Here is a 13,157-nt window from a genome sequence, read left to right on the forward strand (position 1 = left end):
GCGGGTCGGGACCCCACTGTCAACCTGCTTCCACGTGAGCCTCCCAGGTGTCGGGTCTGTCAGCGTTGAACAGACCCGACACCAAGTGGCAGGGGAGGCAATTTAGATCATTAGCTGGATTGTTAAGAGGCAATTAAGTCTTATTTTAAGCTTACCTTTAGATTTTTAGAGTTCGCCAACGACTTCCCCGCTGCTCGGGGATCACGTCAGGTAAGGAGATCGGGTGTTGTGTCAGCATGGGATGATTTACTAACTTGACAGCTGCAAATGGTCTATAAAAGCTCCCATTTCATAGGTCATCACTTTCCAAGGTTAGAAGTTCCTGCTTACTGCATTTGGAAGACAGATTGAGCTTCATGCAGGTTGCAAGTGTTTGGAGCTAACTCTCTATCCAGTGTCACCTCATTGGAACAACCTCTCTCTCCATTGACAGATTGCTTCTGTCATCTCAACCTCACCTGCCATCTATTACATCAGCATCGGTGCCCTTGAAAAAATCTCACATTGGTCCTCAGAATCCCACCACGATCAGCCCCAACACCAGCATCATCGAGCACACCAGCAGCACCAACAACAACAACAGCCTTCTCCGCAATCACTTGATGCTGCACAGGACACAGGACATCAGCACCCGACCACATTGCTGCCCGGGACGCCAGGGATGGCCTCATCATGGCCAGATTTACTTCACTTGACGCTGCACACCCTGGCTGCCACATGGCACCACCCCACACCAACACCATAAAGCATCCCAACAATGCCCAAACCACTCCTTTCACACTCATCAGTATTGCGGGGTGGTGGGGGTGGTGGGCGGGGCTACCCTTATGTCTCACCATTCACTACAACTCACTAAGCCGCTTTCAAAGGTGCACACAAATCTGTCCAAGAACGCAAAGTGTTGAAAATAAAGGTTTCCATGTTTGACAGCACATTACCAGAAACTTCACATGAACATTGGCTAAAGCACTCAAGTGCCTACCCTTGTGTATTGTTAGTTAGTATGCTTGCAGTAGGATGAGGGTGAGTGTGAGGGGTGGCTAGTGATGGGGAAGTGGTAATGTAGCTAGAGAGGGATGGGTGGAGTTACAGCTAAGTTGATGTGAGTAAGGATGTGCAGGAGTAGAGTAGGGAAGGCAGAGTGATCGGGATGTGATGAGTGACACAGCAGGATGAGGTTGAGTGTTGCTTGGCAGTAATGTTTCGTGATCTACTGAGATCCTTGAAAGGTTTGCACCACTGCAGCCTGGTCCTCATTACGACATCCCTGCTTGTGCCCTCCTGTGCAATGTGCAACCAGGCTGCGTTGGTCTCCTGGGGAGGTCTCTTCTGCCCATTGGAAGGGAAGAGTACCTTCGTGCGTGCTGTGACGGAAGCATATGGAGGAAGTCAGGAGAGCCTGGGTGCAGCCGTGCACTTTTGTGCAGTGCTTGTCAGTGTTTACAGCACCTCAATGCTGTAGAACACGGATAGCACAACAGTCAAAATCAATTTGGACATGGCCCCTTTAAGGAAACCGGCTGATGACGCGTCATCAAATGATGTCATCAAACCCGCGTCCTTTTAATTGGTCGGGAACCTCGCTAGGCGGGCTTAACAAGCCCAATCAATGTAAATTCACTCGGAGAGTGCGGGCTGGAGCCGGCAGCGGGCTGGGACCACGACACCGACCTCGGCCGCATTGGACCTGCCTCTGTCAGTGAAATCGCGGCCTTACACTGGATTATTGTCTGATTATTCTAAATACTACTGCAATCACTTGCATGATGTATTGCATTAATTGTTTTACCTCTTCCTTTGAGGGAGATCTCAAACTTCTTTACAACAAGAGATCTTTGAACTTTTTAATTCTCTTTGCCAGTGGTTTGCAGTTCAGGGCCTCGGTTGAAAACTATTCATTTGTTTTACTTTAGGTCCAAGGAACTGATTAAGGAAGCGATCCTGGACAATGACTTCATGAAAAACCTGGAGTTGTCTCAGATTCAAGAGATTGTGGACTGCATGTACCCAGTGGAATACGGCAAGGACAGCTGCATAATCAAAGAGGGTGATGTGGGCTCCCTGGTGTATGTTATGGAAGGTAGGTTGTTTGAGCTATTTATTACTGCACCAACTGATCGCCAAGGAATCTGCACCAGTTCTTCCAGCCTTACAATTATTGCTTTTATGTTCTTTAATGGATGAAAATGTGTAATTATGTCTTTTACAATCTACTTTAAGAATAAACAGCATACTGTTATTTTGAAGATCATACTTTAATTGAAAAGTATTCAATATGTATTAAATTTTTTAATAATATAATATAACTTTTATAAATCCTTTACAACACATATTAGCTTTGGAGTGGTTGTATCAGAAATGGGCTCTCTTAGCAGAGTGCAAGATGAATTAATTCTGCAATATGTACTATTCCCAGTATTCTGTTGTTATAAATGGGGGTCATTTTTACCATCACCACTTGGGCAGTAAACTAGCGGAGCAGATCATCCGCCCATTGTAGTACCCGCCCGATTTTCATTTCCATTGATTCAGTAAAATTATTTCAGCCCCTTTACAATGGGTCACTTGCATTGATTTACTTGTAGTGATTACACATAATTACATAGAATGTACAGCACAGAAACAGGCCATTTGGCCCAACTGGTCCATGCCGATGTTTATGCTCCACACCAGCCACCTCCCACCCCTCTTCTTCTAACCCTAGCTGCATAAACTTCTATTCCTTTCTCCCTCACGTGTTTATCTAGCTTCCCCTTAAATGCAACTATGCTATTCGCCTCAACTACCGCTTGTTGTAGCGAGTGCCACAATTCTGCATGGGTCTGGTGTGTCATCGTAAGGCTACTGTTTTAAATACTATTTTTGGCCAGTATCTGCAGTGCAGTGCTTTTCAATCATTTTTTGTGGGGGGACCGCCTGGAAATATTGACATACTCCCAGTGACTCTTTGTCCTGACTTTCGAAAGATCGTGTCAGCTACCCAAAGGTATTTTCATTGCAGAAAATCTGGTTTATATTAATATACAGCAACAGAAATAACGTGCTATTAATTCAACAAACACAAAAATATGAAGAAATATGATGACCACGGGACTCCCTGGAGGACACCATTTTGGTACCTATGCTGAACCATGCAACGTGCTGCTGGCAAACCTTAGTTATACTGCTATCTGCACCTTGCAGTGAGTTGATGGTGAAGGAACTTTGACTATGAGTGCTTAGACGTTTGCTCATTGGGGACTAATGTTATAGTGAAGAGGCTTCAGACAATAGAGCTATTTCTCTCAATTACAGTACTTATTGATTTTGCAGTATTGTCTTAATGCATACGATTCATTAGGTTAGAAAGGAGAGAGAATTTTCTCATCACTTGTGTTGGATCATGTTGATGAGTATCCAACAGTTTTACACCAAAAATGGTCCTTTCATGACAGTGTTAAGAGTTAGAAACAAAAACAATGTTTTATGAAACAATATTTGAATACTATAGTGCAATAAGATCACACCTCACCATTAGGAAATGATAAATAATGTCAAAAGAAAAACCCATCTTTGTACATGCTGTCATTCAGCACACTAACCTTCCAACCTTCTCATGGCTTCTCAAAGATTGTGTGCGTTGATAATTTCTTTGCCGTTCAGTCCAAATCCAAACCCAATTGCCCCATTTTCCATGTAATTTGCTTAACAGATATAAATTAAAAGTATTTGGAAATTAACATTCCTCTCTCACCATCCATGGGTTATCATGACAAAAGGCTGCAAGGTCTTTTAAGATGTGACACGTAAACAAGTCTTGGGAGAGAGGTCCAGTTTCTCCACAACAGCTTTGCTGCTTTCTGTATCAGTTCAGATTCAGGATTGCCACCGTCCTCCAGCGTGATTGCAGAAGCAGTTAAATTTGCAGCAATAGTTGGCTCCGGTCTTTGGGGAATGATTTTCTTTGCAGTGTGTGTGACAACATCATAAACCTGTTCTTTATAAATGAGTTTATCATTTCATTTCACATGATACCCAGAGAAAGTCTTTCCCCTTGACAATGCCATTGCCTATGATCATCTCTCTCTTCATGAAAACATTGGCCCCGGAAATCCGTCAGCCGGTGCATCTTGGTGCAAGTGTGGAGATATGGCTGCCCTAGACCTCTGCTGCTGACCTCACCATGGCGAGTTGTCTACCATTGGGCAGCACCTGTACCACTAGGGGCACATCTGGGAGACCTGACATTCCAGCAATGCCCTAACAAAGGGGGCTGCTTTAACCAAAAAACAGAACAGTAGTCCCCACATGTGCCCCTTTGTTGGCCGGTATGTCTGGTCCCACTGAAGGCATGGGAACTCATGACATAGGGAGGCCCCGCCCTCTTATGACAATGGCCTTGTAAGAGTGGCCAGAGGCTTCACCCCCACAAGGCTATCCTGGATTCTTAGGTGCTAGGTTTGGACCCAGAATATCTGGGTCATGCCAATTTTCGCGCCATTCTGTCGTATTTTCGCTGAGATGATGGTAGGAGTAGATCAGAATGCCCATGTATTTTCTGTCCCAGTTGTTCCCGAGCACTCTCGACAGGAATATAATTCAGTCGAAAAGTTGCTCTACAACTTTTCACATTTTTCAAACACTGTGCTATGATGTAGTGACACATTTGGCCCAACAACTGGGACTTGAAAATTAAACGTAAAAGCAGGAAGCCCTGGATTCCAATCAAATTCCTATCCCATTTTCCTTTTCATATTGCCTGTTAAGGTGGGTCATTTTTAACTTGCGTTTAATAGATATCTTTCTAACTTTTTTCTTATGGTCTGCACCACATTTGCATCATCTGGAATAGACATGTTTTACAAGTGATTTGCATTTTGAAAATGGCTTCTCGAGGATTGATTGTATTAATAGCTTCTTTCTTATGTGTCAGCATGCTTACAAATATACTGGAGTTGCACAGATCTCAGTTTTGGAAACAAAATACAATGTAAGGGGTCCCAGCATACTATTGCCACAGTTTGCTGGTATGTGAGCTTGTAACTACAGTGTCCCAGAATTGGAGGTTCCTGATCTCCACCATGCCTTCAGAGGAGGGACTGGGTGAAACCCAGATTCTTGATCAGAAGGAGGGAAAATCAGCACATGAATCATTATCGGCTGCTTTCTCAAGACTTCTCTGGGCAGCTTATGGAGTTGCTAGAGTTAGGTGAACAGGTTATCTGCCCCTCTCATTAGCCAGGTAATAAGGATGGGACCATTGTTAAAAAAAGCATAGAAAGATAAATGTTAAAAGCTGTGACTAAACAAACATAATAAAGGCATAACCTCAGAAAGTGTGGTGTCGTATTTAGTAGCAAAACGGCACAATAAACATTATCATTGGTACAAAACTTTTGATATTGACACCAGTTTTTAAATCTGATTTTACCAGGCCTGTGGTGTCTTTGTCAGGCCTGTGGTGTCTTTGTCAGGCCTGTGGTGTCTTTGTCAGGCCTGTGGTGCCTTTGTCAGGCCTGTGGTGCCTTTGCCAGGCCTGTGGTGTCTTTGCCAGGCCTGTGGTGTCTTTGCCAGGCCTGTGGTGTCTTTGTCAGGCCTGTGGTGTCTTTGCCAGGCCTGTGGTGTCTTTGCCAGGCCTGTGGTGTTTTTGTCAGGCCTGTGGTGTCTTTGTCATGCCTGTGGTGTCTTTGTCAGGTTTGTGGTGTCTTTGTCAGGCCTGTGGTGTCTTTGTAAGGCCTGTGGTGTTTTTGTCAGGCCTGTGGTGTCTTTGTCAGGCCTGTGGTGTCTTTGTAAGGCCTGTGGTGTTTTTGTCAGGCCTGTGGTGTCTTTGTCAGGCCTGTGGTGTCTTTGTCAGGCCTGTGGTGTTTTTGTCGGGTTTGTGGTGTCTTTGTCAGGCCTGTGGTGTCTTTTTCAGGCCTGTGGTGTCTTTGTCAGGCCTGTGGTGTCTTTGTCAGGTCTGTGGTGTTTTTGTCAGGTCTGTGGTGTCTTTGTCAGGCCTGTGGTGTCTTTGCCAGGTCTGTGGTGTCTTTGTCAGGCCTGTGGTGTCTTTGTCAGGTCTGTGGTGTCTTTGTCAGGCCTGTGGTGTCTTTGTCAGGCCTGTGTTGTTTTTGTCAGGCCTGTGGTATCTTTGGTACTGTGAACAACCCAAGAAAATAGCTCTGCCATCCACTGAATAGCTGCATCTGTGGATTTATGAGGTGCTTGAAAGTTGTTCAAAATTATTTATCAAAACAAGTTGCAGCAGTTGGGAGAACATGTTTCTAGCAGATGATGAAATGAGGTGCACCAGGTGCAGATCCTGTTCAAGATGGGGGATGGACTTTACTACAAGCTGGGCAAGAAAAAATGAAGGTGCTGTTGTCCTAGATGTGGTCCTATGCTATATGCTTCTTTGTGGAACCCCCATTAGATGTGGACTTTGCGGGTATATTTATATTGCAATCATAGTGTTGCTGCGAGTTATATAAATGCAGCCTAAATCACTGGTGGAGGGAGTCTCATTCTGCTTTGTTGTGGAATCAGTTGGGCCTTAATACCAGATTTACACGACACAAGTTTAACATTGGTGCAGAGTGGAAATCACTTTGCATTGATGCTAAACTTGTGTAAATGCACCATCAGGATTATTTAGGAAAGTGTATTTAGCAGTTATCACAGATATTTTACACTGTATGAAAACCATTGTGATAATAGAAGCTTGGATCCTCCTGAGGTGGCTGTGCTTTCTATCAGATGGATAAAAACAAAGTGGTTTAGGGATTTCCTTCCACTGAAGGACATAAGGGTCAGCTCCCATGACAATCATTACAGCCTTCAGTGAAATGATATTTCTACAGAGACGGGAGAGTAAAGAGTAACATTGGATAATGTAGATAGAATCTTGCTTTACCAGCTAGGCAGGTGAAAGCAACAATGAGAACACATCTGTGTGTGTACAATCACGAACCTTGACTGAAATAAATATGGGACCCAAGTGACACATCAAGTTCACCATTAACCTGAATCATATCAACTCTCAACCTTCTCTTTTCCAGTGAGAACATATCCAGTTTACATAATCACTCCTCATACTCCAATCTCCAATCCCTCCAACCCCTCAACCATTCTGGTTGCTCTCTCCTGTATCCTTTCAGTAGCAAGAATATTGTATTTGTACTGTGGTGGCCAGAACTGTACAGACTATTCTAAGTGCAGTCACACCAAAGATTTATAAAATGGCAGGATTACCTCACTATTTTGGCTCAATATTGACCTTTCAATACATCCCAACATCTGATTTGCTTTACTCACTGCCACCGAGCATTATTGCAATAGCTTCAATTTATTTTCGACCAGGACCCCCAGATGTCTTTCATTTTCCATGCGCATTATTTTCTTTCCATTTAAGTATTAGTCCTTTCTGGAATTTTTTGCCCTCATGTGAAGTACTTTGCATTTCTCTACATTGAATTTCAATTGCCAGCTGTCTGTCCAATTCCCAAGTATATTTAAATCCAATTCCAGCTTATCCTATTCAGCTTTGAAATCTAGCACCTTCGTTACTTTGCTTGGCCAAAATAATAGCATTGTCCTGCAGATATCAGGAGAGTTGCTAATACTGTTGCATGTCCTGAATACGATATAAGATTGAATATCTAAGAAAAAAAAGGAAACTGATATGCTAATAACCAATAATTAAATATTGTGGCGTACCGATCACAGAAAGGACACAATCCACTTTCCGGTCCGTAGACTATAAATCAGGCGTCATGCCTTTAAGAAGGATCACACCTTTAAGAAACTCGATCTGCAACATAGTTAAGCCCAGAGCGGGGGAGGAGCAGTCGAAGCTGTGCACTGATGAAAGGCAGTCGTACTTTGTGTAGTCTCTGACTCCATTTTGTATTCAGCATGCAGCCTCAACAATTAAACCTTTTCTGTTGAACCTCTCCGAGTTCAGTATTCTTCTTTCTGGCATGGTGAACTCCTCGAGTGGGGCTTTGACGTGCTGGTGGATTTTGGCACGCTGGCAAGCTATGCAGGATCTGGACCAGATGCGCACATCTTTGCGCAGGCCGTGCCAGACAAATCGGTTGGCCACCAGTCTAATGGACGCGCGGGTGCCGGGGTGTGAGAGGCCGTGGACGATGTCGAACACCCGTTTTCGCCAGGATGCCGGGACTACGGGGCGGGGTTGCGCCAAGGAGGTGTCGCATTTGACTGTGACGGCGGACGGGCCACAGGCGACGTCGGTCAGTCGCAGCCCTGGGAGGGTTGTGGGCGCGGAGAGCAGATCGGGGTTGGTGCATTGCTCCGCTGCCAGTTGAGCATAGTCCACTGCCAGGTGGGCGCCGTGGATGGCGGGGTGGGATAGGCAGTCGGCCACCACGTTGTCTCGGCCGGAGACGTGCCGGATGTCCGTGGTGAATTCAGACACCACGGCGAGCTGGCGTTGTTGCCTGGCTGACCACGGGTCCGCAGATTTCGCCATCGCGAATGTCAGGGGTTTGTGGTCGACAAACGCGGTGAAGGGGCGGCCCTCCAGAAGAAATCTAAAATGGCGGACTGCCAGGTACAGTGCGAGGAGCTCGCGGTCAAAGGCGCTGTATTTAGCCTCTGGGGGGTGCAGTTGGCAGCTGAAAAAGGCCAGCGGTTGCCAGGCCCCATCGACCCACTGTTCGTACACGGCGCCAACCGCGTGGTCGGAGGCATCCGTGGTGAGGGCCACCCTGGCGTTGGGCTGTGGGTGAGCGAGCATGGTGGCGTCGGCGAGCGCCTTTTTGGTCGAGTCGAAAGCGGGCAACATGTCCGCCGACCACTCGATCGCCATTCTGTCTTTCTTACCCCGGTGGGCTTCGTATAGGGGCCGCATGAGGGAGGCCACTCCGGGAATGAAGCGGTTGTAAAAGTTGATCATCCCCAAGAACTCCTGGAGGCCTTTGATGGTGGTAGGCCGGGGGAACTGCTGGACGGCTTGCACCTTGGCGGGCAGGGGAATGGCTCCGTCCTGCGTGATGTGGTGGCCAAGGAATTCGATCCTGCTGAGGCCGAATAGGCACTTGGCTGGGCTGATGATGAGCCCGTGCTCACTGAGCCGCTGGAACAGGGTGCGGAGGTGCTCGATGTGTTCCTGCTTGGAGGAACTAGCTACCAGGATGTCATCCAGGTAGACAAAGAGGAACTTCAGGTCCCGGAGGACCGAGTCCATGAGCCGCTGGAAGGCCTGGTCTGCATTTTTGAGGCCGAAGGGCATTCGGAGGAACTCGAATAGCCCAAAAGGGGTGATTATGACCGTCTTGGGAACGTCCGTGGGGTGGTCTGGCACCTGATGGTAACCGCGCACCAGGTCGACTTTGGAGAAGACTGAGCGGCCGGCCAGTCTAGCCGAGAAGTCTTGAATGTGCGGTATGGGGTACCGATCCGGCGTGGTGGCGTCGTTTAGGCGCCGGTAGTCCCTGCAGGGGCGCCATCCCCCGTCGGGCTTGGTGACGATGTGGAGTGGGGAGGCCCAGGGGCTGTTGGAGCGGCGGATGATGCCGAGCTGTTCCATTGTGGCGAACTCGGCCCGCGCGATCTCCAGCTTGGCCGGGTCCAGCCTGCAGGCGTGGGCATACACCGGTGGGCCTGTGGTGGGGATGAAGTGCGGTTGGAAACGTGCATGGATGGCTGCAGCGGCGTGCCCGTGTGCCGAACCGGGTATGTAAGTAGCAGTAGCCCTGGGTCTGAGGGCTTGGGGGACGTGGGGGCCTGGGGGGCCTGGTGGCCGAGCTGTGTGGCCGCGCGATAGAGGGTGGAGCGCGCGCCGACGCTGTGGAGGCCAGGTCAGGGGTGACGACGTGGTTGGAGCTGGCGGACAGGAGCTTATCGGCTTCGTCGGCCAGGGCCTCGAGGTCCGTGAGGCTGGACGCCACGATCGCCGGGCGGATGCTGGGAAGTAGTTGGCGGATAAAGAGCGTGCGGAAGAGGGAGCCGGGCGGTTTATCATCGGTCAGAGCAAGCATGTGTGAGAGCAAGTCTGACGGCGTGGAGTCACTGAGGCCCGGGAGGTCGAGGAGGTGGCAGTTGCGCAAGAATTGGGAGGCTGTGAATTTTTTAATGAGCGTGGCCTTGAGATGTGCGTACTTGCCTTCCTCCGGAGGGTTTTGTAGTGTTGTCCAGACTTTCGTGATTGTGGAGCTGCCCAGGGAGGCGAGGAGGTAGTCGTACATCGTTGCATCGGCGGTGATGCCGCGGAGTCGGAATTGCGATTCGGCTTGGAGGAACCAGGCGGTGGCCAGGTTCTCCCAGAACTCCGGCAGCTTCACAGAAACTGCGTTTGTGTCAGCCATGGTTACGCTTAGGAGTCGTCCTGAGCATCGGGGTCACCAATGTAGGAGTCTACGTACTCCTAGCAAAAAAATACTGAACTCGGACTCCTACAATATAATATAAAAAACAGAAAATACTGGAAACACTCAGCAGGTCAGGCAGCATCCATGGAGACAGAAACAGTTAAGGTTTCAGGTCGATGACATTTCAAAAAGGTCCTGGACCTGAAACATTATCTCTGTTTCTCTCTCCACAGATGCTGCCTGACCTGCTGAGTAGTTCCAGCATTTTCTGCTTTTATTTCAGATTTCCAACATCCACAGCATTTTGATTTAGTATTAAATGTAAAAATCAGTTCGTAACGAATCTGGTAGCTATGCTAATGGAGTAAAGTTAATGACAAAATAATTACAATCATCAAGCTTTGCATTGTTCTATTTAAAACGATCTGAATGCAACAAGTTGTGCCACATTTCCGAGCGTGATTACTGTGCAAGTGGAGAACATTATAAATTCTGGATTTTTTTCAAAACAGTATAATGAGGACAGTTACTGAAGGCACTTGGTATCCAGGCCAAACTCCTAGGAATTGCTAATAATTCTGCTAGTTGTCATGGAGATAATAGCAAAAATTTTAGAGAACGTTAACCAGGGGTCGTACCAGAGAAAGAATGAGAATGATAATGGCCTTGAAGAGAAACAGTTGCGACGGTTGCGATGGCAGAACATAATTAAAATTATGTGGGTGAAACGGAGCCCCCAAATATTCTTAAGCTGTGATCCTTAGATATACAAATTCCCTTCACTGATGTATGGTGAGAGGCACCATTACTGTCTGTAGGAACATTCCAAGCATGAATACTTCAAAGTGCTGTTACCTGGGACTGAAAGTGAACAGTGCTTCTTTTCTTCTTTCATACATGCCGCTCTACCTAGCTGTCCACTCAACAACTCATGAAACTTGTTACAATTTTGACTTGCAGAGTCGGACTTTGGGCATCGCTGGCTCGATTTTCCAAGTCCTCTCCTCCAGTGAGGTACCTTGCCCGCTGCCATCACAGGCGCTGCCCATGGGTCAGGCACTTTGCCATCATCGAGGACTTGGAAAATCTTCCCTCGCCATCTCAATTGGAAGCCAGGACTTCTTGTACTGCACTGCCATACCCTCCAAGGCTGAACATACTTGATCAGAGTTTCAATAAAATATAAATGATGCCGAATTTTACACTGATCTTACTGATAGCAACTTACACCAAAATTTCCTGACAATTTTATTAGCAAATGCCGGACCGTAAAAACCAACTTAAAACAAGTGGAAATCAGCATAAACAATTGGGGCACGAGGAAGTGTGGAACATACACCATCTTCCTTCTTTAAGTCTCTCTTTATATTGTTGATGTTTTGAAAGTTAAAGTTTGAAGCCATCAAACCATCATTCATAGAAACATAGAAACATAGAAGATAGGAGCAGGAGTAGACCATTTGGCCCCTCGAGCCATTCAATGCGATCATGGCTGATCATCCAAGTTCAGTACCCGATCCCTGCTTTCTCCCCATACCCCTTGATCCCTTTAGCCTTAAGAAATACATCCAACTCCTTCTTGAATATATTTAATGAATTGGCCTCTACTGCCTTCTGTGGTAGAGAATTCCATAGGTTCACCACTCTCTGGGTGAAAAATTCCTCCTCATTTCTGTCCTAAAAGGCCTACCCCTTATCCTTAGACTGTGACCCCTGGTTCTGGATTCCCCGATCTTCGGGAACATCCTCCCTGCATCTAGTCTGTCCAGTCATGTCAGAATTTTATAAGTTTTAATGAGATCCCCTCTCATTCTTCTAAACTCCAGCGAGTACAAGCCCAATCGACCCAATCTCTCCTCATACGTCATTCCTGCCATCCCAGGTATCAGCCTGGTGAATCTTCTCTGAACTCCTTCCATGGCAAGAATATCCTTCCTCAGATAAGGTGACCAAAACTGCACACAATACTCAAGATGTGGTCTCACCAAGGCCCTGTACAACTGCAGCAAAACATCCTTGTTCCTGTACTCAAACCCTCTCACTAAGAAGGCCAACATACCATTTGCCTTCTTAACCGCCTGCTGCACCTGCATGCTTACCTTCAGCGACTGGTGCACAAGGACACTCAGGTCTCGTTGCACTTTCCCTTCTCCCAATCTATTGCCATTCAGATAATAATCTGCCTTCCTGTTTTTGACACCAAAGTGGATAACCTCACATTTATCCACGTTATATTGCATCTGCCATGCTTCTGCCCAATCACCCAACCTGTCCAAATCATCCTGTAGTTTCTCGGCATCCTCCTCACAGCACACACGCCCACCCAGCTTTGTGTCATCTGCAAATTTGGAGATAATACATCTAGTTCCCTTGTCTAGATCATTAATATATATTGTGAATAGCTGGGGTCCAAGGACCGATCCCTGCGGTACCCCACTAGTCACTGCCTGCCACTCTGAAAAAGACCCGTTTATTCCAACTCTTTGCTTTTTATCTGCCAACCAGTTCTCTATCCAAGTCAATACCTTGCCCCCAATCCCATGTGCCTTAACTTTACACACTAATCTCTTATGCGGGACCTTATCGAAAGCCTTCTGAAAGTCCAAATACACCACATCCACTGGTTCTCCCTTATCTATTTTACGAGTTACATCCACAAAAAATTCCAATAGATTAGTCAAGCACGATTTACCTTTTGTAAATCCATGTTGACTTTGTCCGATCCTGTCACTGTTTTCCAGGTGCTCTGCTATTACATCTTTTATAATGGACCCTAGCATTTTCCCCACTACCGATGCCAGGCTTACCGGTCTGTAATTCCCCGATTTCTCTCTACCACCTTTATGAATAGTGGGGTAACATCAGCTA

At 46.8% G+C, this 13,157-nt stretch overlaps 1 protein-coding gene across 2 annotated transcripts in view; it reads left to right on the forward strand.

Moving 5' to 3' along the window:
- The window catches only part of prkg1b (protein kinase cGMP-dependent 1b), a 1,090,349-nt gene that overhangs the window by 184,987 nt on the left and 892,205 nt on the right, over positions 1-13,157 (forward strand). For both annotated transcript variants that reach the window (XM_085994888.1, XM_085994889.1), the window contains exon 2: positions 1,914-2,080. In XM_085994888.1, the coding sequence (XP_085851014.1) occupies positions 1,914-2,080 (167 nt within the window). The remainder of the gene's footprint in view (positions 1-1,913; positions 2,081-13,157) is intronic.

The sequence above is a fragment of the Somniosus microcephalus genome, chromosome 8 (genome assembly GCF_052327205.1).
Source record: "Somniosus microcephalus isolate GS21.2 chromosome 8, FLI_Smic_1.0, whole genome shotgun sequence".
NCBI lineage: Eukaryota > Metazoa > Chordata > Chondrichthyes > Squaliformes > Somniosidae > Somniosus > Somniosus microcephalus.